Source organism: Hyperolius riggenbachi, chromosome 7 (genome assembly GCF_040937935.1).
Source record: "Hyperolius riggenbachi isolate aHypRig1 chromosome 7, aHypRig1.pri, whole genome shotgun sequence".
Taxonomy (NCBI): domain Eukaryota; kingdom Metazoa; phylum Chordata; class Amphibia; order Anura; family Hyperoliidae; genus Hyperolius; species Hyperolius riggenbachi.
Genome location: NC_090652.1, coordinates 27,956,079 through 27,981,730, shown reverse-complemented (window position 1 = coordinate 27,981,730; position 25,652 = coordinate 27,956,079). Strand labels below are relative to the sequence as shown.

General features: G+C 45.4%; 1 protein-coding gene across 2 annotated transcripts in view; it reads left to right on the top strand.

Moving 5' to 3' along the window:
- The window catches only part of SEZ6L2 (seizure related 6 homolog like 2), a 97,703-nt gene extending 74,209 nt beyond the window's left edge, over positions 1–23,494 (top strand). For both annotated transcript variants that reach the window (XM_068243790.1, XM_068243789.1), the window contains exons 12-18: positions 1,731–1,925; positions 3,428–3,619; positions 10,669–10,860; positions 17,234–17,272; positions 17,534–17,651; positions 19,692–19,794; positions 22,151–23,494. In XM_068243790.1, coding sequence (XP_068099891.1) covers positions 1,731–1,925; positions 3,428–3,619; positions 10,669–10,860; positions 17,234–17,272; positions 17,534–17,651; positions 19,692–19,794; positions 22,151–22,180 — 869 coding nt within the window. In that variant the 3' untranslated portion in view covers positions 22,181–23,494. The remainder of the gene's footprint in view (positions 1–1,730; positions 1,926–3,427; positions 3,620–10,668; positions 10,861–17,233; positions 17,273–17,533; positions 17,652–19,691; positions 19,795–22,150) is intronic.
- Positions 23,495–25,652: the final 2,158 nt, after the last annotated feature.

Genomic DNA, 25,652 nt, shown 5'->3' with positions numbered 1-25,652 from the left:
CGGTCGTCTGGCACTCGAACGCCGCTAGCGTCGTGCTCCCTACCCGTGGGCGATTGACTGTAATTTTCCGCACGGAGCGATCGACGGGATCGATCCATTTCGGGACGAAATAGATCGATATTGAACGATGTGACAGCAGATTTGATCCCAGTGATCGAATCTGCTGCCGATCGGCGGAGAATCGGCCTAGTGTATGGCCAGCTTTACTGAAGCTAACTGATATCATTAACTGCTGCAGGGCAAATGATCAGATTGACTCCTAACTATGTAATTAGTGATACAATTAAGGAGAGAAACTGGAACATTGTATACTTACCTTTAGTAATTTTCCTTTTCTGAAACAAACAATGGTGGCATACTACTGGATTCTGGCTCTGCACTTAATAAATGGAAAGAAACACCCTCCCCAGCCTCGAACGCACACAGAAGGAGAGATTTGTATGCCGCCATTGTAAGTTCCAGGAAAAGAAAATTACTGTTGGTAAGTATAACATTTTCCATTTTCCTGGACAGACATTGTGGCATCCTACTTGGACATTAAAAATGTACAGTAAATTCCATAGTTGAAATAACAGCTTTTCAGAAATCAAAGAGATGCAGAATGAATTCTACCTAATAAAAGGCAAGTGTCCCTGCGTCCTGTCCCTGTGTCAGTGCTTTTGCGCTAATGCGCATGTCCTGCACTGACAGCCGTTGGGACAGGACGCAGGACGGACCAGGGGACGGGCCAACCGGGCGGGTGCGCGCGTCGGTGACAGACCTAGAGCCCGTTTTTAAACGGGCTTAGGTCACTAGTATGATAATAAAATATGAAAGCATGAGCAGCCGACCAACTGGCTGCTTTACAAACCGTTTCAACTGACAGTTTTGAAAAAAAAGACCAGGATGCTGCCACCCTTCTCGTTGAGTGGGCATGCACCTCCTTTGGATCTTGCAGACTCTCTTAATGTGATGCAATAACTTTGTTGAATCATTTTGGCCAATCAACCGGCTATAGTTCTTACCGTTTGCCCTTTGCTGTGCCCTTAAGGGTTTATAAAGAGATGATCCAATGAGCTGAAGGATGCAATACTCGCCAGATAGGCTTTAAAACTCCTCCCCACGGCCAAGGGATGGTAACCTTCCTCTGGAGAAAAAGCGGGGAACGTTAGTGAAAGGCGGAAGTAAAGGGGAACAGCATCTGCATTAGCAGGGGACCCAGAGCAGTGAGGGGTTCCAACCTTCCCTTCCTCTGAAACAGGGGCCCATCCTTCAGATCAGGTGTTTTTGTGGCTACACTTGTTATTGGTGTTAAGATCATGATGGCCATAATTAATTTTTGACCCTTGTGAGATGGGCCCCGAGGCTGTGAAGGGCACCCGAGGGAGGCAAGGGAAGGGGTGTTAAAATTGGGCAGAGCCATCAAAGTTTCACTGGGGGGCGGGGGAGGGGGGGCATGAATTGTAGTTGTAGGTCTCTGAGAAGGAGACAAGTTGGTGCAACTTAATTTTTCTTTTTGTATTTTTTCAAACTATAATGTTGTAGTAAAGGCTTATATAAAAATCTGTGTCCATACTGGGGATTTCATGTCTGTGTTTGGATTTTGGGTGAGACGATGAGCATTACTTGGTTGGCAATATGGTAAGTGTTAGCGTTGGAGCCTTGCTTTACTCACGTCAGTATTTATATTCTGATTGGCTAGTTGCTTCATTAGTAAGAAATGATAATAGTAATACTTATTCTTCCTCTAGAGGTGCCCAGGAATGACACCTGCTCCGCCCTGCCAGATATCCAGTCTGGCTGGAAGACGTCCTCCCACCCCGACCTCATCCGCGGTACAGTGGTGACCTATCAGTGCGAGCCTGGCTATGACATCATCGGCTCTGACATCCTGACCTGCCAATGGGATCTGTCCTGGAGCAACCTGCCGCCCACCTGCGAGAAAAGTGAGTGAGCACCACCTGTCTGCCCTCTGTGTAGCTACAGGCAAACTCTCCAGTAGAGATGTAGACTTACCTCTACTGCCCCGTTTATATACTTACCTCTACTGCTCCATTTATATACTTACCTCTACTGCCCCGTTTATATAATTACCTCTACTGCCACATTTTTATTCTTACCTCTACTGAGGTAACTATATAAATGGGGAACTTTTTTCCCCTACAGTTACACTTTAAAGTCCATATACATATGCATAAAATGTACATTTGTTACATAGAGAATTGCACTATAAAAATTTTTTTCCTTCATCACTGTCACTTACAGTAGGTTGTAAAAATCTGGTAAATCTGACAGGTTTTTCGCTAGCCCATTTCCTCATGGGGGATTCTCAGGATTTCTTTATTTTCAAAAGCACTTGATGAATGATAATTGCTTAGCCGAACTGCTTGAATAGTGTGCAAATGAGTAGCGAATCTGGCTGACATCTTTATACCGGTGTTTTCCAGGGAGACTTTTGTAAAGAATAATACTGACAATCCCCATGAGGAGATGGACTAGTTCAAAACCTGTCAGATTTATACTGCATACTGTAAGTCACAGCAGCATAGAAAAAGATAATTAATGGTACATTTTATTTTGGGAGAAATGTTCTTCATATATGTATGTGTACACGTGTATTTACAATTTTTAGCTATAGTGGTCCTTTAACTGCCTGGAGGTGGTCAACAACATTATATTAATTCCAGCTCTAATTCTTGACAGTGAGGAGAAGCTCTTCCTCTGCGGCTCCTCTCTGTCAAGCTCTTCACTGGCTACCAATTAACCTGAGGATCCCTAACTTACAAAGCTCTCCACAATCTCTCTCCCTTGTACATCTCCTCACTAGTTTCCAGATACCAACCCAACTGCAATCTCAGATCTGCACATGACCTTCTTCTGTCATCCTCTAGAAACACCTCCTCGCATTCATGTATACAAGATTTCTCACGTGCTTCACCCCTCCTCTGGAATCCCCTGCCACATCACATCCGTCACTCCCCAACCTTTAATATCTTTAAACCCTCTCTCAAAACTCGCTTTTTCTGACAAGCATATGCACTGGCTCAGGCCATTCCCCCTTTGACCTAAGGCCAAGTTGTACTCCTACTAGATAACCTAAATCACACAGCCTCTGGGTATGCATATTGTATACTACCCCTCCTCTTGTTCCTTCCCTATTCCATTAGATTGTAAGCTTGCAAGGGCAGAGCTCTCTCACCCTTTTGTGTCTTGGAATTTATTACACATTTTATTCATCATGTTACTTTTCTCACTGTAATTATCAATTCTGTATTTTGTACCAATCCTGCATTTTGTATATTGGTGTATATTATTGCCTGTATTATTATGTACCCCATGTATGGTTCTTGCTTTGTACAGCACCACGGAATATGTTGACGCCTTATAAATCAATAATAATATCGCACATGGTATTCGTGTACTGATCAACCCCCCTGTCCATTTCTAGTACTAAACTGTGCGGACCCCGGAGAGATCGCCAATGGCGTGCGCAGGGCGTTTGATCCACGCTTTCCGATTGGCTCTCATGTCCACTATTCCTGCAATGAGGGGTACACGCTGGAAGGCAGCGAGATGCTCACCTGTTACAACCGCGACACAGGAACTCCCAAATGGAGTGACAGGATCCCCAAGTGTGTCCGTGAGTAACCCACCCCCACACACACACACAAATGTGACTGTATTATTCAGCTGTCCTCTGTATGTGTTTAGCATCTGGTGTGTGTGTAGTGTGTGTGTATGTGTGTGGGTGTTTGGTGTGTGTATGTGGTGTGTGTTTGGTGTGTCTGGTGTGTATATGTGGTGTGTGTGTATGTGTGTGTGTGGTGTGTGTGTTTGGTGTGTGTATCTATAGTGTGTGTGTTTGGTGTGTCTGGTGTGTGTGTGTGTGTGTGGTGCGTGTGTTTGGTGTGTGTGTGGTGTGGTATGTGTTTGGTGTGTGGTGTGTGTGTGTGTGTGTGTAGTGTGGTTTGTGTGTGTTTGGTGTGTATATGTGGTGTGTGTGTGGTGTGTGTGTTTGGTGTGTGTGTGTGGTGTGTGGTATGTGTGTGGTGTGTGTTTGGTGTGTGTGTGTGTGTGTGCGTGTGTGTAGTGTGTTTGTGTGTGTTTGGTGTGTATATGTGGTGTGTGTGTGGTGTGTGTGTTTGGTGTGTGTGTGTGGTGTGTGGTATGCGTGTGGTGTGTGTGTGTGGTGTGGTATGGGTGTGTGGTGTGGTACGTGTGTGGTGTGTGTGTGTGTGGTGTGTATGTGGTGTGTGTGTGGTGTGTATGTGTGTGTGTGTGGTGTATCTCTGTGTGTGGTGTGTGTATGTGTGGTGTATCTCTGTGTGTGGTGTATGTGGTGTGTGTGTGTGTGGTGTGTGCGAAGTGGGTGTGTGTGTGTGGTGTGTGAGAGAAAGTGTGTGTGTGTGGTGTGTGTGTATACAGTGTTTGTGTGTATGTGTGCACAGTGTGTGTGTGTACAGTGTGTGTACTGTGTGTGTGTATACTGTGTGTGTAGTGTGTGTAGGTGTGTGTACAGTGTGTGTAGTGTGTGGTGTGTGGTGTGTGTAGGTGTGTGTACAGTGTGTGTGGTGTGTGTGTTTGGTGTGTGTGTGTGGTGTGTGGTATGCGTGTGGTGTGTGTGTGTGGTGTGGTATGGGTGTGTGGTGTGGTACGTGTGTGGTGTGTGTGTGTGTGGTGTGTATGTGGTGTGTGTGTGTGTGTGGTGTGTATGTGTGTGTGTGTGGTGTATCTCTGTGTGTGGTGTGTGTATGTGTGGTGTATCTCTGTGTGTGGTGTATGTGGTGTGTGTGTGTGTGGTGTGTGCGAAGTGGGTGTGTGTGTGTGGTGTGTGAGAGAAAGTGTGTGTGTGTGGTGTGTGTGTATACAGTGTTTGTGTGTATGTGTGCACAGTGTGTGTGTGTACAGTGTGTGTACTGTGTGTGTGTATACTGTGTGTGTAGTGTGTGGTGTGTGGTGTGTGTAGGTGTGTGTACAGTGTGTGTAGTGTGTGGTGTGTGGTGTGTGTAGGTGTGTGTACAGTGTGTGTGGTGTGTGGTGTGTGTAGGTGTGTGTGTGGAGTGTGTGATCTTCTCTACACATGGATCGCACTTTACACTATCGTACGATCAATAGGCAGAAAACTCTCTTCACATGTTAATTATCCTCACTCAGGAGGAGGAAGTGGGGGTCATCAAATTTACTGCAGCACACCTCAGCCTAGTGTTAATCTATGGGGCAGTTCACACTCCCCACGTTGCGATACGCCGCGCCGGTAGTGCCCTATATAACGTGCTTCAATACCTAAGTTACGGCGTGGCTCATGCATGGTAGTATAACGTTCAGCCATATGGCTACATGTTCAAGTAGAACAGAGATAACAAGCACTAGGGGTGAAGCAGGGGGCAGAGTGGCATTGTGGGATGCGGTGCAGTGGATTGTGGGAGGAGATGGCTGGCCTGGAAATGGGACAAGAAGCTTTTACCTGAAGTGATGCAGCTGCTGCTCCTTTGTCATTAGTGACCTCCAGAATACACACGATTCAATAAGCCATCAGCAGAATGCTTTATTAATAGAATATCTTACATCTGCCCCAGCTGCTCCTCTGCCTTTCTCTGCCCTTCAGAGGACAAGCACAAAGGAACGCTTCCAGGTCATGTGCTCTGCATTATACTGTATATGGCACTATGACCCGCATCCTCCACCGGGTTAATAACCTGGGGGCCATTCAGTGACCTCGACTCTGCTCTGCCTTGTAATTGCATGGAACATTTTTAAAATCAGAATTACAGCTAACCCTTTAGCAACCAATTTATTTTGAGGCTTGCAAGTGCTCCAGGCCAATTTATTTTAGCACATTGTTTTAGTTCTTATTTGTTACGTTTCCCTGCTTCTAATTAGTGCCCATTACAGTGTAATGTGTATTTATGTCCACTTGTCACTAGGGGGCAGTGTGAGACAATAACAGAGGACTTCTGCTTTCAGTTTCTATATCCTCTGCTAGCAGAGTGACATCAAAGCATTCCAAGACTTTACAGCACGATATGCGTTCTGCCGCGACTGAGGTCAAATGCATTTATATTAAACGAGATACCGGTAACTCTATTGAAGCTGCTAATGGGTTTAAGTGTACCTGGAGGGAAACACATGGCCCAATTTTGAAATTTAGATACTTACCTCTGCATAATCCAGAATCTTGACTTCGCCGTTCCTGTGCTTGGATTCTCCCTAAACTTCATAAACAAGGGCTTCCCACTGCATTGTAGAATGGAGCTAATCTGGCTCGAATTTTATGGAGGATCCACGCTACTGCGTAGGAGTTAGCCGCCCTGCATTTGCGCAGTGCGGTTGTGCTTGTTCACGTACTGAAGCACGGACCACGAGCTTTCGGAGGGTGCCGGTAGGAAGGGGTGGTCTGCAGGAGGGTATGGAATTCCTCTGGAGAATCCAGTATCTAATTTTGAGTTAATTATCTAACTTTTCCTCCATCAATCTCATAGGTTTGCTTTAAAGCGGATCCGAGATGAAAAACTAACTATAACAAGTAACATGTCTATATATCTTATCTAATGTTTAGATAGTTTACAAAGCAAATCTAGCTGCAAACAGCTTCAAAAGTTTATGATTATTTATTCCTGTGATACAATGAGAGCGGCCATGTTCTGTTTGTCACAGGCTGAGGGCTGGAGATGCTATCAACTTGCCTGTGTGTAAATTCAGTCCCCTCTCCTGCTCCCTGCTCCCCTCTGAAATCATTGGCTAGTAACCTCCTCCTCCTGCCCAGACTGAGCTCCCATAAACCCTTGCTACAATGCCAAGGCACAAAAGGAGCTGTGGGTAATGCTTGTTTAGTTTATAGGGAATTGGAGTATTAAAACAAAACAAAAAAAGTATTGGGCTTGAGGAATGCCCTATAAACTATATGAAAGGAACACAATTCTGCAATGAGTAAAAGTTTATCTCGGATCCACTTTAAAGTCGTTCCCCTCCCTCTATAGATTTGCCATATGGAATGCAGAGCACCCAACCGCCCCATTTTCGGCGGGACGGTCCCGATTTTGGGGGGCCATCCCGCTCTGCCCCCCCTTTGTCCCGGCCGCTGGGGAGAGAGGGGGGAAAAACCCCGATCGAGGCACCAGCCCGGGATACATACGCGGCATGGATGCCCGCCGCTATTAAGCTTCTCCCTCCCTCCCTCCTAATGTGCCCCCAGTGTCCCATTTCCCCCCCGCCGCAGAGTAAACAAATGTGCAGCGGAGCAGGCTGTAACTCTTACCATTGCCTCTCCGCTGCGTACTGGGATCTCATCTGCTTTTCTCTCGGCTTCCTGTGACAGGAAGCCGCGAGAAAAGCAGATGGGATCCCAGTACGCAGCGGAGAGGCAACGGTAAAAGTTACAGCCTGCCCCGCTGCACATTTGTTTACTCTGCGGGGGGGGGGAGGGGACACTGGGGGGCACATTAGGAGGGAGGGAGAAGTTTAATAGCGGCGGGCATCCATGACGCATACGCATCCCCAAGCTGGTGCCTCGATCAGGGTTTTTTTTCCCCCCTCTCTGGCCACCCACACCCTCCTCCTCCCCACCCACCCACTTGCACCCTCATGCGCCTCCCTTTCGGGAGTAGTTAATTAAAAATATTAATTTAAAAAAAGAAAAGAAAAAAAAGGTGGGCGTGGCTAGGGGTGGGGGGTGTGGCCGGGGTGTGGCCTAAGTGTCCCGGATTCAACATATAAAATGTTGGGAGGTATGGGAATGTCATATGCAGAACTGATTGTGACAGCTGCACTGATCACAAGTTGCTGTCCCGGAGATGACATAAACATGCTAACCTCTGCTGCCAGCTCTACCTGTACTGTGAGGGGCGGGGTTAGAGGAGAGGGTGGGGACTATTGTTTTTCACACTGATGATATTTAGGGATGGCAATGCTTGGGAGAACTCATGGAGAAGCATGTGACCAGTTTTATCAGCTGATAGATTTGTAAGACTCTTATTTGCTGTTCCTGATCGTGTGTAAAACCAGGAGGTCATCACAGCAAATCAGGACCTTACAAATCTATCAGCTGATCAAACTGATCACATGCTTCTCCATGAGTTCTCCTAAGCAGGGCCATCCCTAATAATATAGGGTGAACAACAGATAGAATTATTATATGGGCATTACAAATTTGGGAGAACCAATTTGATTGAATGGTATGCCAGAATGTCATTCCCCTATACAAACCTTCAGTGGCCTACCTCTTACCTTAAAGAGGAGCTGTCAGCCATACTATCTCAGAAAAAAAACACATATAAGTAGATAAATACTTGCTGTTCACATTTTGATTTAAGTGATTTTTCTACAGTAAAAAAAGAGAAAATCCTTCTTAACATTTCCCATTTTAACTGTGGCTATTTTGAAGCCAATCCTGATGTCATTTCCTCCCCTACTCTCCTCTGCCTGTTTTGCCCTCTCTCCACTATAGAAAGTGCATTGTCTCAGCATGAGAAATATTGGCCAATCAGAAAGTAACAGAGGTGTGGGAGGGGAAAACAGGAGGGAAAGAGGCTTCAGCCAATCAGGCTGCATTACTTAAGTCTGAGGGGAAAGTAGAGAAGCAAAAAAGGACAACCCAGCATGCCCTGCAACTTCCTTTTTGTGTACAATATTTTGTGTGTACCAAATAAGAATCAGGTAAACTGGGGAATGATCATTTATCAACAAGAAAAGTAATAGTGAATTTAACTTTTGGATTGCCTGATTAGCATCCCTATTACTTGTTTACCAGATAAAAATAAAGAATTGATTTTTTATTTTAAGCCCGACCGTTACACTTTAAAACAGCTGTATTTTGTTTTATATCTATGCGCCAGTAGGAGAAAACATGACCGTCTGATTCCGAGCACTTGCTGTAGTAGGGAAAAGGGCAAAAGCTGTTTGAATTTCAAATAACTCTTCGTAAATTGATCTGAATATCATGCAGATTGGCAGTCTCGATGCTGATGGGAAGGAAGGGGGAAGGGAGGGAGTCTGGCAGCATCCAGGTGTCTGGCTGTGAGGATGAGGAAGGGAGGAACCAAGCTGTCTGCCATGGGTAGAAGCTTCTTGATTAGCTGATGTAAAAACAATAAGGGACACCGGCCACTTCCACTTCCTGCCCCACAGACTCTAACTGCTATAGGCTGTAATGTTCTCAGAGTGTAGTCTGTGCCCTGCCCCTTCGCAGTCTGGAGCAGGACGATGTAATCCAAGCAGCATCAGTCCCACGCACAGAGCATGCTGCTGACTGCCTCAGCTTAGCAGCTTCAGGTCATAAGATTATTCAAGACTGGACTTTTAATCTTTTAAAAAAGAAAACATCTTAACATCATGATTATTAAGCTGCTACATGGTATTATATATACACTTATTAACTAGTTAGCTTAAACTGGATGCATATAAACGTCCACTTTGAGCTGCAGTAACGCAATATGGACACACAAGTATGTCCTGTTAATCAGCAACGCATTCGCGAGTGCGCGAGCTTCCATGCTGTTTCATAGTGGGACTTACATGTGAGAGATTGGTGAACGGGAATATGTGTCTATGAGCCAATCAAAGGCCCTGTGTATGAATAAACATGGCTCCAATCAAGAGCATTGTTCATTTTAGTGTAAAAAAGTGATCAAAAATCTCATGGTAAAACAGGATGGTGTATACCGCCATCACATACCCAAAAAATAAAATAAAAATACATTTAAAAATTCCTATTCCCTATAGTTATTAACCCCTTGTTACCCACCCTGCCCCCTGTAGTTACCAGAATAAAACACTCGTTGAAAAAAAACCAAAAAAAAAACCCGAAGTGATACCATTAAAAAAAAAAACTTCTGAAATAGTTACCTTTGGGACTCAGCTTTTTTAATATGCATGTCATGGGGATATATTAATGTTATTTTTGCAAATAAGGGCTTGTAATTATGGATAGAGTACAATGAGAAAACCAAAAAGCACAAAGCAGATAAAATACACCTTCATTTCCAAATATTGTATTTGTTGCCATACATTGTACTAGGAACATAATTTAAATGTTGTGATATCCAGGACAAATAGGCAAATGAAATGTGTGGCTTTTATCTACAGTAAGATTGTTTATTTTAAAACTATAGGCCGGGGATGGAATTGGAGAAATAGTGTATTTTTTCTATTTATTTCCCTATTTTTTCTTCCTTTACAGTTCATAAAAAAGTAATTACCGAAAACAAATACCACCCACAAAAAGTCTAATTTGTGTCGAAAAAAGACGGGATATAGGTAATTTAGGTGTGATATGCAGTGATAAAGTTATGGCCTAATGAATGGGAGGGGCCTACTGAATGGGAGGAGCGCTGACAGGTGAAAATGGCTCTTGGCGGGAAGGGTAAAATAGCCTGTGGGTTGAAGTGGCTAAACAAGATTTAGTTAAGGGATAAACTGCAGTTTATTCTTTTGCATTCAATTTGCATTACATTTTCATACAATATGTAGTTATTTGCACCTTATCGATTATTAAACTTGCTGCATCTTTTAAAATCATATATTAATTTATCATAGTGTATTTGCAGTGGAGTAAATAAGTTGTGATTGACTGTGATGAGAGGAAGAGTCTTTGACTTGTCCAATTCCAAGCTGCATGCGTTTTGCATGAAATTTGCATACAAGGTGGGTAATTACCCTCTCATTGAGCGTTTGAAACTGCTGCCCATTTTTCAGTGAAGTACGAGCCCTGCCTGAACCCCGGCGTGCCAGAGAACGGGTACCAGACGCTATACAAGCACCACTACCAGGCCGGGGAGGCACTCCGATTCTTCTGCTACGAAGGCTTCGAGCTGATTGGTGAAGTGACCATTATCTGCGTCCCCGGACACCCCTCGCAGTGGACCAACCAGCCTCCTCTCTGTAAAAGTGAGTGCAAGTCCAGCTAGCTGGGAGTTTATTGTAAGCCAAGCATGAATACATCTAATATGCCCCTCCTGGCATATCCACAGCCACCCAATGTAAAACAGATGATTGTCAGGAGTCTTTGGAATAGGCCACAACAGAATGGAACACGAACATCGCCTTGCCGACAAACAATATATACAGTGGGTTGCAAAAGTATTTGGCCCCCTTGAAGTTTTCCACATTTTGTCACATTACTGCCACAAACATGAATCAATTTTATTGGAATTCCACGTGAAAGACCAACACAAAGTGGTGTACATGTGAGAAGTGGAACGAAAATCATACATCATTCCAAACATTTTTTACAAATAAAAAATAACTGCAAAGTGGTGTGTGCATAATTATTCGGCCCCCTTTGATCTGAGTGCAGTCAGTTGCCTATAGACTTTGCCTGATGAGTGCTAATGACTAAATAGAGTGCACCTGTGTGTAATCTAATGTCAGTACAAATACAGCTGCTCTGTGAGGGCCTCAGAGGTTGTCTAAGAGAATATTGGGAGCAACAACACCGTGAATTCCAATGAACACACCAGACAGGTCAGGGATCAAGTTATTGAGAAATTTGTATTGGTCTTTCATGTGTAATTCCAATAAAATTGATTCATGTTTGTGGCAGTATATATATATATATATATATAGAGAGAGAGAGAGAGAGAGAGAGAGAGAGAGAGAGACTACTTGCGTGGAAGTTGGAAACAGACGTTATTTCCCACAATGCAATGGGGTTGTTGAGACAGGAAACTGTTAGGGTCATGGCCTGACATCACACTGTAGGAGGGGTTTCACCACTATATCGGCCACACAGACACCCCAGATGATATTTATTGTGGTTAGGAAGGGGCGTAGCAATAGGGGTTGCAGAGGTTGTGACCGCAGGGCCAGAGGTCCCCAAAGGGCCCTCCCTCAACTGCAATATTACCTCTCTATCGGTCCTGTGCTCATAATAATCACTTCTATAGATACTTTGAATAGTGGTAATTATTAACAAGCTGTTTCCCATCCCCTTCTTGCACCTCTGACACTGTAGTTGCCATTGGCAGGTTTTGCTGCGCCGTATCAATTGTTATGTATAGAGTGCTTGGGGGGCCCCATTGTAAAACTTGGATCGGGGCCCCCAGCTCCTTAGCTATGCCACTGTAGGTAAGGGGGTATTGGCTACTGATTGGGATGAAGTTCAGTGCTGGGTTAAAGTACCTCTTCAAAAAATCACTATCTCAGGCTATCTCTCACTGTTTCTTGGCTGTGCGCCAGAAAACAGGACTGTATTTCACCCAGTAGGTCGAATAGCTCAGAGAAGCTATTTTTTTTAATTTTTTTTTTTTTTTAGCTCAGAGAGGTTTTTTAACTTTTGTTTCCTGTTCTGGAAAACAATATGAGACTATTTTCTTTGCTACTCTCTGTACTACTCATACGATTCATTATCTCACAAGTTTACTTTCACTTCAGATTTGCTTTAAAGAAACTCTGAAACAAAAAAAAAGTTCCCCTGGGGCGTACTCACCTCGGGAGGGGGAAGCTTCTGGATCCTATCGAGGCTTCCCCCGTCCTCCTCGGTCTCACGGCGGTCTCGCTGTGCCCCTCCGAACAGCGGGCATGTAAATATTTACCTTCCCGGCTCTAGCCCAGGCGCAGTATTGGCTCTCTGCTTGGAGATGGGCGGAAATAACCGATCGCTGTCGGGCCCTTTCTACTGCGACTTGCGCCTGCGTAGTAGAGCGGACCCGACAGAGATCGGTTATTTCAGCCTATTTCCGAGTGGAGAGCCGTAACAGCGCCCCCCGCTGGAGCCAGGAAAAGTAAATATTGCGCAGCCTGACAAATTGTCGCCTATGCATTCCGTGGGCTGCAGCGAGACCGCCGCGGGACACAGGAGGACGGGGGAAGCTTCGATAGGACCCTGAGGCTTCCCCCTACCGAGGTGAGTACACCACTGGGGAACTTTTTTTTTGTTAGAGTCTCTTTAAATGCTACGTGCCTATAAAGTAAAGGCTGGGTCCACAATTTGCGGTAAACGCTAGCATTTCCCCATTACTGAGAGAATGAGCTACCAGTGAGCGCACAGGGACCTCAGTGATGACGTTCACACCGCTGTCTGTGGTCGATCTGCATTGCGTCTGACAAATGTTGCAAGCGTCATCTTTCAGGTGTTTCCTGACCTTTCCATTAGGCAACATGGTAAATTCTCCTAACAATGGATCATCACTGTGCCCTATGCCAATATGAGGCGCTGCCCCAACAATATCAACACCATAATATATGCTTCAATATCTGAGCGAGACCATCAACTTGAAAAGTTCAAACGCTTATCCATATGTACCAGAGCAGGATCATCACCTGGGCAAACTAGGCAGGTGCCTGGGGCCTAGTGGGTGTCAAAGGCCACCTCCTCTGACCTCTCTCCACCTCAGCTGACCAAAAGGACCACCCAAATCTACTACCTTGCCTAGAGACTCATTACATTTTAGGATTGAGATGAAATGGGGCCCTAGGCAAGATGGCAGTTTTTGCTCACCGCTGATGGTCACCTGGCTTTTTTAGTAAGATTTGGTGGGGGGGTAGCCGGGCCCCTAGACACTCTCCCGGCCCTAGGCTTGTGGATGATCCAGCTCTGGTACGGCCCGGGCACTAAACATCTTCTGCCAATTCTTGACCACAAATACATACCGGTATATCAAACTTGACATAATAATATATTTTGTCCACAAGATGGCAGCAAAACACTGTGCATGGCACAGTGACTACTTACATGTATGTGTGCATAATCAAGCACTGGTTGTCACTGTCGAGCTTAGGGCCCGTTCAGATCACAAATGCGGATGGCCATGCGTGCGGAACGCAACACGTACGAACGCATGGCCATCCGCGTTTGTGTGCGTTGTGTGGCTGATCCCATCACTGAAAAGTGAATGGGACAGCCACGCGTTTTGTCAAAATCTGCGTGCAGCATGCGTTCCCGGACCGCACAGGTCCGGAACGCATGCAGTGTGAACATCAGACAGTGCAGTCTATGCACTGTCTGATGTCGTGCGTGTCGGCCTCCTGCACGCGTTTCCAAAACGCGGCTGGAAACGCGTGCAGTGTGAACGGGCTCATGAAATCTTTTGTATTATGGGCGGTTTTTTTGAGATGAGTAAGAGGGACACTTAAGCCACGACTCTGCCACACCCCTGATCACACCCCCATCACACCCCTAGTCACGCATGCCATAAATATTTCATAAGAAAAATATGTTTTTATAATACAAACCACACTGGTCCTTTCTATCCTGGTTCATTTTCCTTCATAGTAACATTTTAAAATTAGTAATATATCAATATAAAGGATGGGAATAAAGTTTAGAGTCAATCAAACACATTTTTTAGTAGAGAAATAGATATATTTACATAAAAAGAGGGACAAAGTCCTGAAAGAGGGACAAATGAGGAGGAAAGAGGGACAAATGAGGAGGAGAGAGGGACAGAGGGACAGGGCTCCCAAAAAGGGACTGTCCCTCCGAAAGAGGGACAGTTGGGAGCTATGAATAATATGTGAATTGAAATATTGCTTATGGTCTTAAAATAAATGTATATTGAAGGAAACCTGAGGTGAAAAAAAACTGATGAGATAAACAATTGTATCTAGCCTCCTACTCCTGAACATTACGTTTTTTGGGGGGTTGTTTTTTTTTTTTTTTTTTAGAATTCCAGAGTCTCATTTTCTTTTTAAAGAAAACCTGTACTAAAAAAAAAAAACATCCCCTGCGGGGTACTCACCTCGGGAGGGTTCCCCATCCCTTTAGCTGCAGGCAATCCAGCGCTGGCTCCCCCGAAGCATCCCGCACTAGTGGCTCTTCCTTCGGGTTAAGGTGGAAATAGCCGAACCCGATCGTATCCGCTCTACTGCGCAGGCGCAAAAGGACTCGCGCCTGCACAGTAGAGCGGATCAATCAGGTGCGGCTATTTCTACCTTACCCGAACGAAAAGCCGCCAGTGCGCCTGCGCTGGATTCCAGCGAGGTAAATATTTACATCGGCGCACTTCGTGGGACCCGGGCAGGTTAACAGAGGCACGCAGGACGACGGGGGAAGCCTCGTTAGGATCCAGAGGCTTCCCCCTCCCGAGGTGAGTACCCCTCAAGGCTGGGCTGAGACAGAGGCAAGATAGGCACCAGCCAAGGGGGCGTAACTGCAGGGGAGCAGCTCCTGCGACTGCAGGGGGGCTCAATAGCTGTAAGGTGGCCCCAACTACCACTTCACTTCCTCTGATAAAGGGGCCCATCCTCCAGATCAGGTGTTTTGTGGCTACCCGTGTTATGGGTGGGAAGACCATGATGGCCACACTTGTTGGATGACCCTTGTGAGATGCACCCCCAGGCTGAGAAGGGCACCCTGGAGAGGCAAGGGAAGGGGTGTGAAAACTGGAGGGCCCCATTTAAGATTTGCTGGGGGGGGGGGGGGGGGGGTTGGGCTCCATGATTTGTAGTTACACCATTGGCACCAGCTTTGGAAGCAGCAGTGAGGAAAGGTTAGGGGGGCTTTTTTTTCTCACACCCATCATAATCTACAATTGCACAAAATTTTGCATAAAATTTCACAAATACGGCCACATATAATTATACTATTGGAGTTCAATTGATTTTGCGCAATCTATTCATACTTTTGCATAAATGCACGTCATTTCGTAATTTACATTGAAGTCAAAACCACCGACTTTAGCAGTCAATAGCATAGTAGCCCCCCTACATGCTATCGTCACCAAAATTGTAAGGTGTGCTATGGGAGGGTTTTTTTTTTTCAAGAAGACCTGGTAGTTTTTGAGAAAATCGATTTTAAACATTCAAAGGGAAATATCCACCTTAGCGGTATGGACGAGCTCAGCTCGTCCATTACCGCCAGAGGGTGCCGCTCAGGCCCTGCTGGGCCGATTTGGATGAAATAAAGAGCAGCACACGCAGCCGGCACTTTGCCAGCCGCGTGTGCTGCCCGATCGCCGCCGCTCTGCGGCGATCCGCCGCGAGCAGCGGCGAAAGAGGGTCCCCCCAGCCGCCTGAGCCCTGCGCAGCCGGAACAAATAGTTCCAGCCAGCGCTAAGGGCTGGATCGGAGGCGGCTGACGTCAGGACGTCAGCTGACGTCCATGACGTCACTCCGCTCGTCGCCATGGCGACAGGAGAAGCCAAACACGGAAGGCTGCTCATTGCGGCCTTCCGTGTTACTTTTGGCCGCCGGAGGCGATCAGAAGAACGCCTCCGGAGCGCCATCTAGTGGGCTTTCATGCAGCCAACTTTCAGTTGGCTGCATGAAATAGTTTTTTTTTTATTTAAAAAAAACCCTCCCGCAGCCGCCCTGGCGATCTTAATAGAACGCCAGGGTGGTTAAACTTTTTGTGGTACACTTTAATATATACTAGTTCCGAGCACTGTATACACATTATACATTTTAAGAAATGCGTGGAGTCCCCCCTTCAAAGCCTCTTTAACCCCTTTTTTCTGTTTATTACCTCCAGTGCCCTAAATATCATGCACATTTACCACATTCTGAACACTTTTTTCTCATGTTCCCAATTAATCACGTCCCATTAGTTTTGCTTCTCTTATTGTGGAATTTATTGTCTTGTTTCTCCTCTCCATATTCCGAACAGGCGTACTTGGTACCTATTTTCTGCTTCCCACACCTTCAACACTTCAACATTTCCAGCACTCTATTTTCCCACACTCTGAACATTTCCTGCACTATGCCCCAAACTTTAGATTCCTTTCCACACTCAGTTTTGGGGAAAAAAATTGTGAGTGTGCAGATCATAACTGGGCAACTAGGATTGGCAGATGACATCTGTATTCCAAGGCAATGCATTTCAGGTGGGCTATGTGATACAAGCAGGGCAGTGCTGGTTAGCAGGAATCCTGTGCATGCACAGCGTGATTGAACTAGCTGCAAGCAGGGTCGGATGGGGGAGGGCGGGGCACTTCTCAATCTCACCCTGAGCAAATGATTGGAGGGACCTGGGTTTGGTTTGAGGCCCAAACGAGTAATCGAGGTTTAGTTGTGTGCCTTGGCAGCTGGCGGACCCAGAGATGGATTAACATGTAATGTGGCCCTAGGCAAGGTAGTAGATGTTTGGTTTGTCCCCTTGTGGTCTTTTTAATAAGCTGAAGTAGATAGAGTTCAGAGAAAGTGGCTGGTGGATGATCCTGCTCTGGGAGAACCTTGTCCTCGCCCTGCACTGACAGCGGATTTGATATGAATAGATATCCACCGGTATATCTGTGTGAACTCGACTTAAACCTCTGAATTAATTGATGAGTTTCTGAGCCCTTTTTATCCTTGGTAACCATTTATCTTGTCTTCTTGCTTCCAGTTGCGTACGAGGAGCTCCTGGATGACAGGAAGTTGGAAGGTCTGACTTTATAGATGTTGTGGATTCATTACTTTCTGCATAAACTGTTCATCACCATCATGACATGATCACCACTTGCTTCATTCCATTGTGCAGTCTGACATCATTGGGAGGCACCGCCCTCATCATTACTCATCATCAGATCCCACCCCCGAGGTTCGTGGTCTTGGTCACCTTCCATTTTGTAGGACATTACAGGAAATTCTGCTTTTTTTAGGTGACTGAATTGTCTTTGTGTATGTGTGTGTTTTTTTTGTCTAGTTGCCCAGACGACAGATCCCTCCCACCAGATGGAGGGTGGGAACATCGCGCTAGCCATTTTCTTGCCGATTATTCTGGTCATCCTTTTGATTGGAGGAATATACATCTATTATACAAAGTGAGTGTATCTCAGTCTCTAAACTCTGGCATTTTCTCAGGCATCTATGATGGTGGACTTAAAGGGAAACTGAAGTGAGAACAATATGGAGGCTGCCATATTTATTACATTTTAAACAATATCAGTTGCCCGGCAGCCCTGCTTCTTCTATTTGTCTGCAGTAGTGCCTGAATCACACCAGAAACAAGCATGCAGCTAATCTTGTCAGCTCTGACAATAATGTCAGAAACACGTGATCTGCTGCATGCTTGTTCAGGGGCTATGGCTGAAAGTATTAGATGCAGACGATCAGCAGGACAGCCAGGCAACTGGTATTGCTTAAAAGGAAATAAATATGTCCGCTTCCATATCCTTCTTGGTTCAGTTGTCTTTTAAAAATAAACTTTACTGACTATAACCTCATGAATGAAATTGCTTTTTTTTTTGTTTTGTTACCATATTACGTTATAAAATATTTAGTCAGTGTTGGCACATTGTAAAATCTTTCCATACCCTAATGTACATTTCAAATGTGGCATCATATTCAGTGCTGGCAGACAAATCACTGTGGAATGTTTGTGTGTTCCAAAGTCAGTAGAAATAGTACCTTGTCTCCCAGAGTGCAGTGGTAGAATAATTCTGCATAACAAAAAGCTTAGGCTGTGACTTCCCTGGGAGGGCAGTATTACATACCACTATACAGCAATATATATTGTAGATATAGGAAGAATTACTCACCGACATCCAGGCTCCACCATGTTCTGCATTGTGCAGCTCCCGTGGCTTTCTAGTGTCCTCAGTGTACCAGTCCCGGCGTATCTCCTGAGCCACATTGAGTCATGCGACATGCCGCTGCAATCTACATCGGTGGCACCGCATACAATGCAATCAAAACCATACTATAGTGTTAAAGTACTCTTAAAGTGAGTCTCAAACGAATAAAAAAAAGATACTCACCTAAGGAGAGGGAAGGCGCTGGGTTCTATAGAGCCTCCCTGTTCTTCTCCTGGTCCCCTCGTTCCACCGCTTGATCCTCCATTTAAATCCCCCGCCGCGGGAGACTTTGGAAGTCTTCAGGAGCCCGAGTGCTCCTTAAGATGAGGGGCTCCTTACTGCACATGTGCGGGAGAGAGGGCGTGAGCGCATGCACATTACGGAGCTGCCCATCTATGGGAGCAAGACTTCCTGAATACTTTCAAAGTCTCCTCAAGTGACAGACGGCCTATTGGGCCAATCAAAGTGCAAGGATTTTGTCCTACAAAGTCACTGGACCTGACAGAGTCCAGGGTGGGACAATTGGAGTGGCCATTAGTTTTGGGGGGAGCACGGTTAAGTAGTGCATTCTACAGCAGTAGCGTGTCTACTTTGAAAATGTTACTTGCGCTGCCACAGTAAGCTGTGCTGTTTGAACAGTGTAACTTAGTGAATTAACCCCTAACTGTGAGCCAGATGTAGCCATCAAAAGAGCCACATCTGGCTCCCGAGCCGTAGTCCCCCTGCTCTAGCATTTCAAGAGAAGGCAAGGATTTCAGGCAGAGTTAAATTTAACCTGTGAAGAAAAAAAAAGAAGGCTCCCTTATGGGGTATTTACCTTGGGAGGGGAAAGCCTGGCTCTGGATCCTAATCCTCTTCCGCCGTCCTCCTCTGTCCTCTTGATCCTGCACTGGGAGCCCCAAAAAGCAGTCTCCTTGTGCATGCATGCTAGCTCCATTCTGCTTGGACTCTGGCGGAGACAGCCGAGCCTGATCGGGTCTGTGCTACTGGGCAGACAAGGATAGCTTGCACCTGCGCATTGGCGTGCGCCATATCCAGCCTGGCTTTTTTCTAAGAAAGCCAAGCGGGGCGGAGCTACTGCACCTGCGCAAGCTGTCTACATGCAACAACAAGCTCTTTTTAGGTGGACCAAGTGCTGGAACAGAGGGACAAAGGAGGACGGGGGAAGCCTCATTAGGATCCAGAGGCTTTCCCCTGCCGAGGTGAGTACCCCATAGAGGCACTTGTATTCCTTACAGGTACACTTTAATTAACCTAACCAAACATACTTTATACTTCCATTCCCAGATTCCAAGGAAAGTCCCTGTTTGGATTCTCTTTCCCCGCCTCCCATTCTTACAGTCCAATCACAGTGGAGTCCGATTTCAACAACCCATTATATGAGGCTGGGGTGAGTACCTGTAAAGATTAAAATATTTCACCCCTCAGAACTTTTCTGCTACAAAAGTTTTTAAAGTATTTTTCTGGACAACTGCCTTATGCCCGGTACACACAATGCAATTTTCCGTCAGATTGACGGTCAAATCAATTATTTCTGACAGGTCTGATCTGATTTCTGATTGTTTTTCGAATTAATTTTCTGATCACTTTACAAAATTGATCAGAAACATGATTGGAAATCAGAATGGACATGTGGAAATAACGGATTCGACCGTCAATCTGACGGAAAATTGTATCGTGTGCACTAATCAGGCTTCTCAAATCAGTCTAAGTGACACAAACGCGGACGGCCACGCATGCGGAACGCAACGCATGCGAACGCACGCCATCCGCGTTTGTATGCGTTGCGTGGCTGATCCCATCACTGAAAAGTGTATGGGACAGCCGCGCATTTTTGCAAAATCCGCGTGCAGCATGCGTTCCCGGACCGCACAGGTCCAGAACGCATGCAGTGTGAACATCAGACAGTGCACTCTATGCACTGTCTGTCGTGCGTGTCGGCCTCCTGCACGCGTTTCCAAAACGTGGCTGGAAACGCGTGCAGTTTGAGCGGGCCCAAAAGGTGGCCACACACATTTCCATTTTTTGTTTTGTTTTCGACCAGATACATCTGATTGGTTTTTCTGCTTGATTGAATTACTTGAACAATAAAAACAATATACCATACACTTATGATCGATTTTTCCAAAACTTAAAATAAAAGATCAGATAAATCATTCAGTTTTTATATTCTGCTATCTGATTTTTCAACACATTTGATCAGATTTTTATTAAAAAAAAAAATTCTCAATCAGAAAAAAAAATATATTTTTGATGTCTAGTAGACTTGATAGTTTTATTTTTTTTTAAAAAGGGAATATTGATTTGATTATATCATCATCACACATGATACAATAGAAAAAGATTTGATTTTACGACAATTCGATAAAAACGATCAGTTGTACTGAAAAATCACCTTTTTTTTATTTGACTATGGGATCTGATCGAATTTCCCATTTCTATGGATATAAGTCAATCGGGAGTGGCTGATTTTTCTGATCAATTTTCATGAAAATTGAATGGTGTAGGGTAGGTTGTCAATATCTTGATTTACAGACCCTATCAAGGCAGGCAGCTGACGCAGCTGAGAGGTCAAATTACAACTCGTGATTAGTCACAGATGACTAATGAAAGCAGGAAGTAGACACACTACGGATTTATTACAGGATTTGTATCAGCTGTAACAAAGAAAAATGTTTTTCTTTAAAGGGGTTCTGTGGAGTGCTGCAATAAACAAAAACTGACACTTACCTGGTGCTTCTATCAGCCCCCTGCAGCTGTCATGTCCCGCGCCGTCCTCCTCCGATCACCTGTTCCCCGCCGCCGACACCAGTCAATTATTCGTCTAACAAGGTGAATAATGCGCGCTCCCGCTCGCGTCTCCGAAAGCTTCCTGCACAGTTCGAGGTTTTCTTGTACTAGGCCTGCGCAGTAAGCTTCCGGAGATGTGGACGGGAGCGCGCAGCCATGGCCTCGCAGACGCGTGACACGCGTGATTAGACCAGGACCGGCGGCGGGAAACGGAGCATCAGAGGAGGACGGCACGGGACATTCCAGCTGCAGGGAGCCGATAGAAGCCCCAGGTAAGTGTCAGTTTGTGTTTACTGCAGCACTCCACAGAACCCCTTTAACCACCTTAGCGGTAACCCCGTACTAGATACGGGTTAGCCGCCGCGGAGGATCACATGGCTCCAGGACGTCTTTTTTTTTTAAATCGGTGCATTACGCTTTAGCTAGCGGTTCGCTAGCTAAACGTATGCACAAAGTTGCTCTGGTCCCCCGCGATCGCCCGCAATAGCCTCCGTTATACGTACCCCCCAGTGTTCCCACGCCTGCGCAGCTGCCCAATCGGCTCCAGGCTTCACAATACCGGCGATCAGGATTGCGGATGACGTCAATGACGTCATCTCCGATCGTCGCCATAGCAATGCCGGAAGCCGATCGGGAAACTGCGCTTTTTGTGGGATCGTGGCGAGGTACGTATAGCTGGCGGCGATCGACGGGCATGTGGGGGATCGGAGCAACTTTGTCCATACGCTTAGCAAGCGAAATGCTAGCTCAAGCATTTTCTAAAAAATTTTTAGGCAAAAACCTCCCGGCGGACGCAGCCTCAGAAACTGCGTACCGCCAAGGGGGTTAAAGATAGTTATGCTGTTGCTTATCTTTTAGAGCAGAGAAGAAGTTCTGAGTTCAGGTCCGCTTTAACTGAATGTATAAAATTGCCTTTATGTGCGTCCCGCTCATTCATGTCTCTCCTCTGTCCGCAGGACACCCGGGAGTACGAAGTGTCGATCTGAAGATAAACTATGGGTACAACATGGGGCGGGTGGGGTTATACATGAGGGATATTCCGAATTATACACAGATTGAGGGTCTCAATTTCCAGATCGCAATCACAAGCTGCACAAATCCCTCACCGTGCGATCGTCTGTCATGTGACCTTTCACCATCAGCCACAGAGTTCTAAACACTCAAGGGCTATCGGACCTTGTCCTGTATCGTCTTGGCGAAGGAGCCGCCATCTTGGCGAAGACCACGATTGGCCTTCAGCTCCTTCGGAGAGCATGGGAAGTGTTTCTGATCAATCGTAGAAATAAAAAAAAATTATAAATACTAAAAAAAAAAATGAGAAAGAAGGAAAAGGATAGCCTACCATCATTTTAGGATATAATCTCGTAACTTTTACTTGTGTTGCAGGGCTGGTTTCTGGGAAACCCGGCCCAACGCGAGCCATGTTTATACCGCTTCGTCCGCATTCTGCCTCGCTTCATGGTAACGTGATGGAAAACGTGTAATAATGGACATGTATGTACGACAAAAACCATTGTGTATGTAAATGTTTCAGAAAAAATTCTTTGTAAAGTGCCAAATTTAGCCAGTTTCTTTAAAAAAAAAAATATTTTGAAGCACAACTCCATCGATGGGGAGATGTGTTTATTTGAGATTCCCCCCTCCCCCACCCTCTTCTCGCCTCCATTTTTTGAAGGAAGTGTTGTATAAATTTATAAGGGGCAGATTTAAAAAAAATAAATAATAAAGATCAGGGACTTATTTGATCTGTGTCTGTAGATACCATCCACTCTTGGTCTCCAAGAAAATGGCCGCCCTTGCCCAGCACCACACACACACACACACACACACACACTCTTTCTCTCGTTGGTGTCGAGCAACTCGTCTGTTTAAAACTCTGTGCCTTCACCCTACAAAACTCTCCATCTGCCATCCTGTGAGCCGCCACCCTTGTAAATGTCATTTGTGCCAAAGTAATACTGCAATGTCTGTGCTCTCTCGCGGGAGCGCCTCAAATACCCTAATGCCATTAAACTCCTCCAGCGCCCATTCGCCAACCTCCATCTTCCGCACACAGCGTCTTTCTTTTCCACTCCTCCACTGGGTCAGGGTTATCGCTCAGCTGTGCACCCTCCTCCCCTCCCCCACCCCCCTTATCATTTTCTTTTTTGCCATTGATTAATTCCACCCTGTTCAGGAGATTTAAACATGGCCACCAAAAACTACACTGAAAGCATTCGACTTAAGGGCTTGTTTTAATCTCCCGTGCTGTCTGTCTTTGTCAACTTTGCTTCTCGAACTGGCTTTATTTTCAGGCAATAAAGAGTGAGATTTGTAAAAACACCGTCTCCTGTTTTATGTTCATGATCAATTATAGTTTTTAAGCTCCCTGGCTGCATAATTACTTTTAGATTTTAGGGTCTAAAAGTGGTTTTTCACACGCTTTTAGACCCTAAAAGCAGGAAAAAATCATGCCACTATAGCACAGGTGTCGAACTCCAGGCCTGGAGGGCCAGATCCATGCCAGTGTTTAAAGGATACCCGAACTGACATGTGACATGATGAGATAGACTTATGTACAGTATGTACAGTGCCTAGCACACAAATAACTATGCCGTGTTCCTTTTTTTCTTTCTCTGCCTGAAAGAGTTATATATCAGGTATGTAAGTGGCTGACTCAGTCCTGACTCAGACAGGAAGTGACTACAGTGTGACCCTCACTGATAAGAAATTCCAACTATAAGACACTTTCCTAGCAGAAAATGGCTTCTGAGAGCAAGAAAGAGGTAAAAAAGGGTAATTTCTTCTTAGTGAGGGTCACACTGTAGTCACTTCTTATCTGAGTCAGGACTGAGTCAGCCACTTACATACCTGATATATACTGTAACTCTTTCAGGCAGAGAAAGAAAAAAAGGAACACAGCCTAGTTATTTGTGTGCTAGGCACTGTACATACACATGTTTATCTCATCATGTCATATGTCACTTCGGGTATCCTTTAAAGCAGTAGGTTTAGCCATACTATGCCAGGGAAAAAATATACTGTATATAAGTAGATACATACTTGATCTACTTACATAACACATTTATTGTACTGTCCGTGTTTTGATTTCAGTGAATTTTATATAGTAGATGAAGAGAATTCTGTTCCTGATGGGAACCATGTCTTTTGCACACAGTTTAGGCTAAATCCTGATGTCATTTCTGCCCTTTACTTTCTTTTCTCCTTGTAAACACAAGTGAGCAGGAAATTGTGTTTCAGATAAGCAGCTAGGCAGCAAAATAAATGGAAGAGGAAGAATATATTATAGATAAATAGAACCCCCACCATTCAACTGTTTGGCACTGACTACTAAAGGGCCAGTGCTCCTTAAAGGGAACCTGAACTGAACTGAGTAAAATTATTTAAAATAAACACATGAGGTAACTTCAAATGAACATTACATAGTTACCTCGCCATCAGTTCCTCTCAAAACCTCACCATTTTCTTCTGACAATGATCCCTTTCAGTTCTGACAAAATTTTGTCAAAACTGAAATATATCAGTTGCTGTCAGTTATAGCTGAGAGGACAACTGATGTACCAGGTAATGTCCATGTTTCCCTATGGCTCAAGTAGGCGAAGTTACAGTTTAACAGTGTGCTGACCAGGAAGCTGCTATGGGGTAATGGCCATTTTTAAAATGGAGGATGGAGAATTCCATTGATCACAGTGGACAGATAGGATGCAGAAGGAGAGAAAGAGATTGAGGAGTAGACTACATGGGAGGCAAATATGATGTATGTATGGTTATTTTGACTTTTAATATTCAGTTCAGTGGGTGATAACTCCAAATCATAACAGCAGAAAAAGTTTTGAAAGTTTTGAATGCAGGATTAGCATCTTTATCTCTTAATACACTCAGACCAATTGCTGTTGAAATTTAATTTTTATGGTGACAATCCCGCTTTAAATTAAAGAGACTCTGTAACAGTAAAAAGATCCCCTGGGGGGTACTCACCTTGGGTGGGGGAAGCCTCCGGATCCTAATGAGGCTTCCCACGCCGTCCTCTGTCCCACGGGGGTCTCGCTAGAGCCCTCCGAACAGCCGGCGACAGACGCGACTGTAATTTCAATATTTACCTTTGCTGGCTCCAGCGGGGGGCGCTGTGGCTGCTCTCGGCTCCGAACTACACGGAAATACCCGATCTCAGTCGGGTCCGCTCTACTGCGCAGGCGCCGGAAACTTGCGCCTGCGCAGTAGAGCAGACCCGACAGCGATCGGGTATTTCCGCCTACTTCGGAGCTGACAGCCGTCAGAGCGCCTGCGCAGGAGCCAGGAAGATAAATATTGACGTCATCTTTCTTGGAGGGCTGCAGCGAGACCCCTGAGGGACGGAGGATGGCGTGGGAAGCCTCATTAGGATCCGGAGGCTTCCCCTACCCGAGGTGAGTACCCCCCCCCAGGGGATCTTTTGACGTTACAGATCCTCCTTAAGGG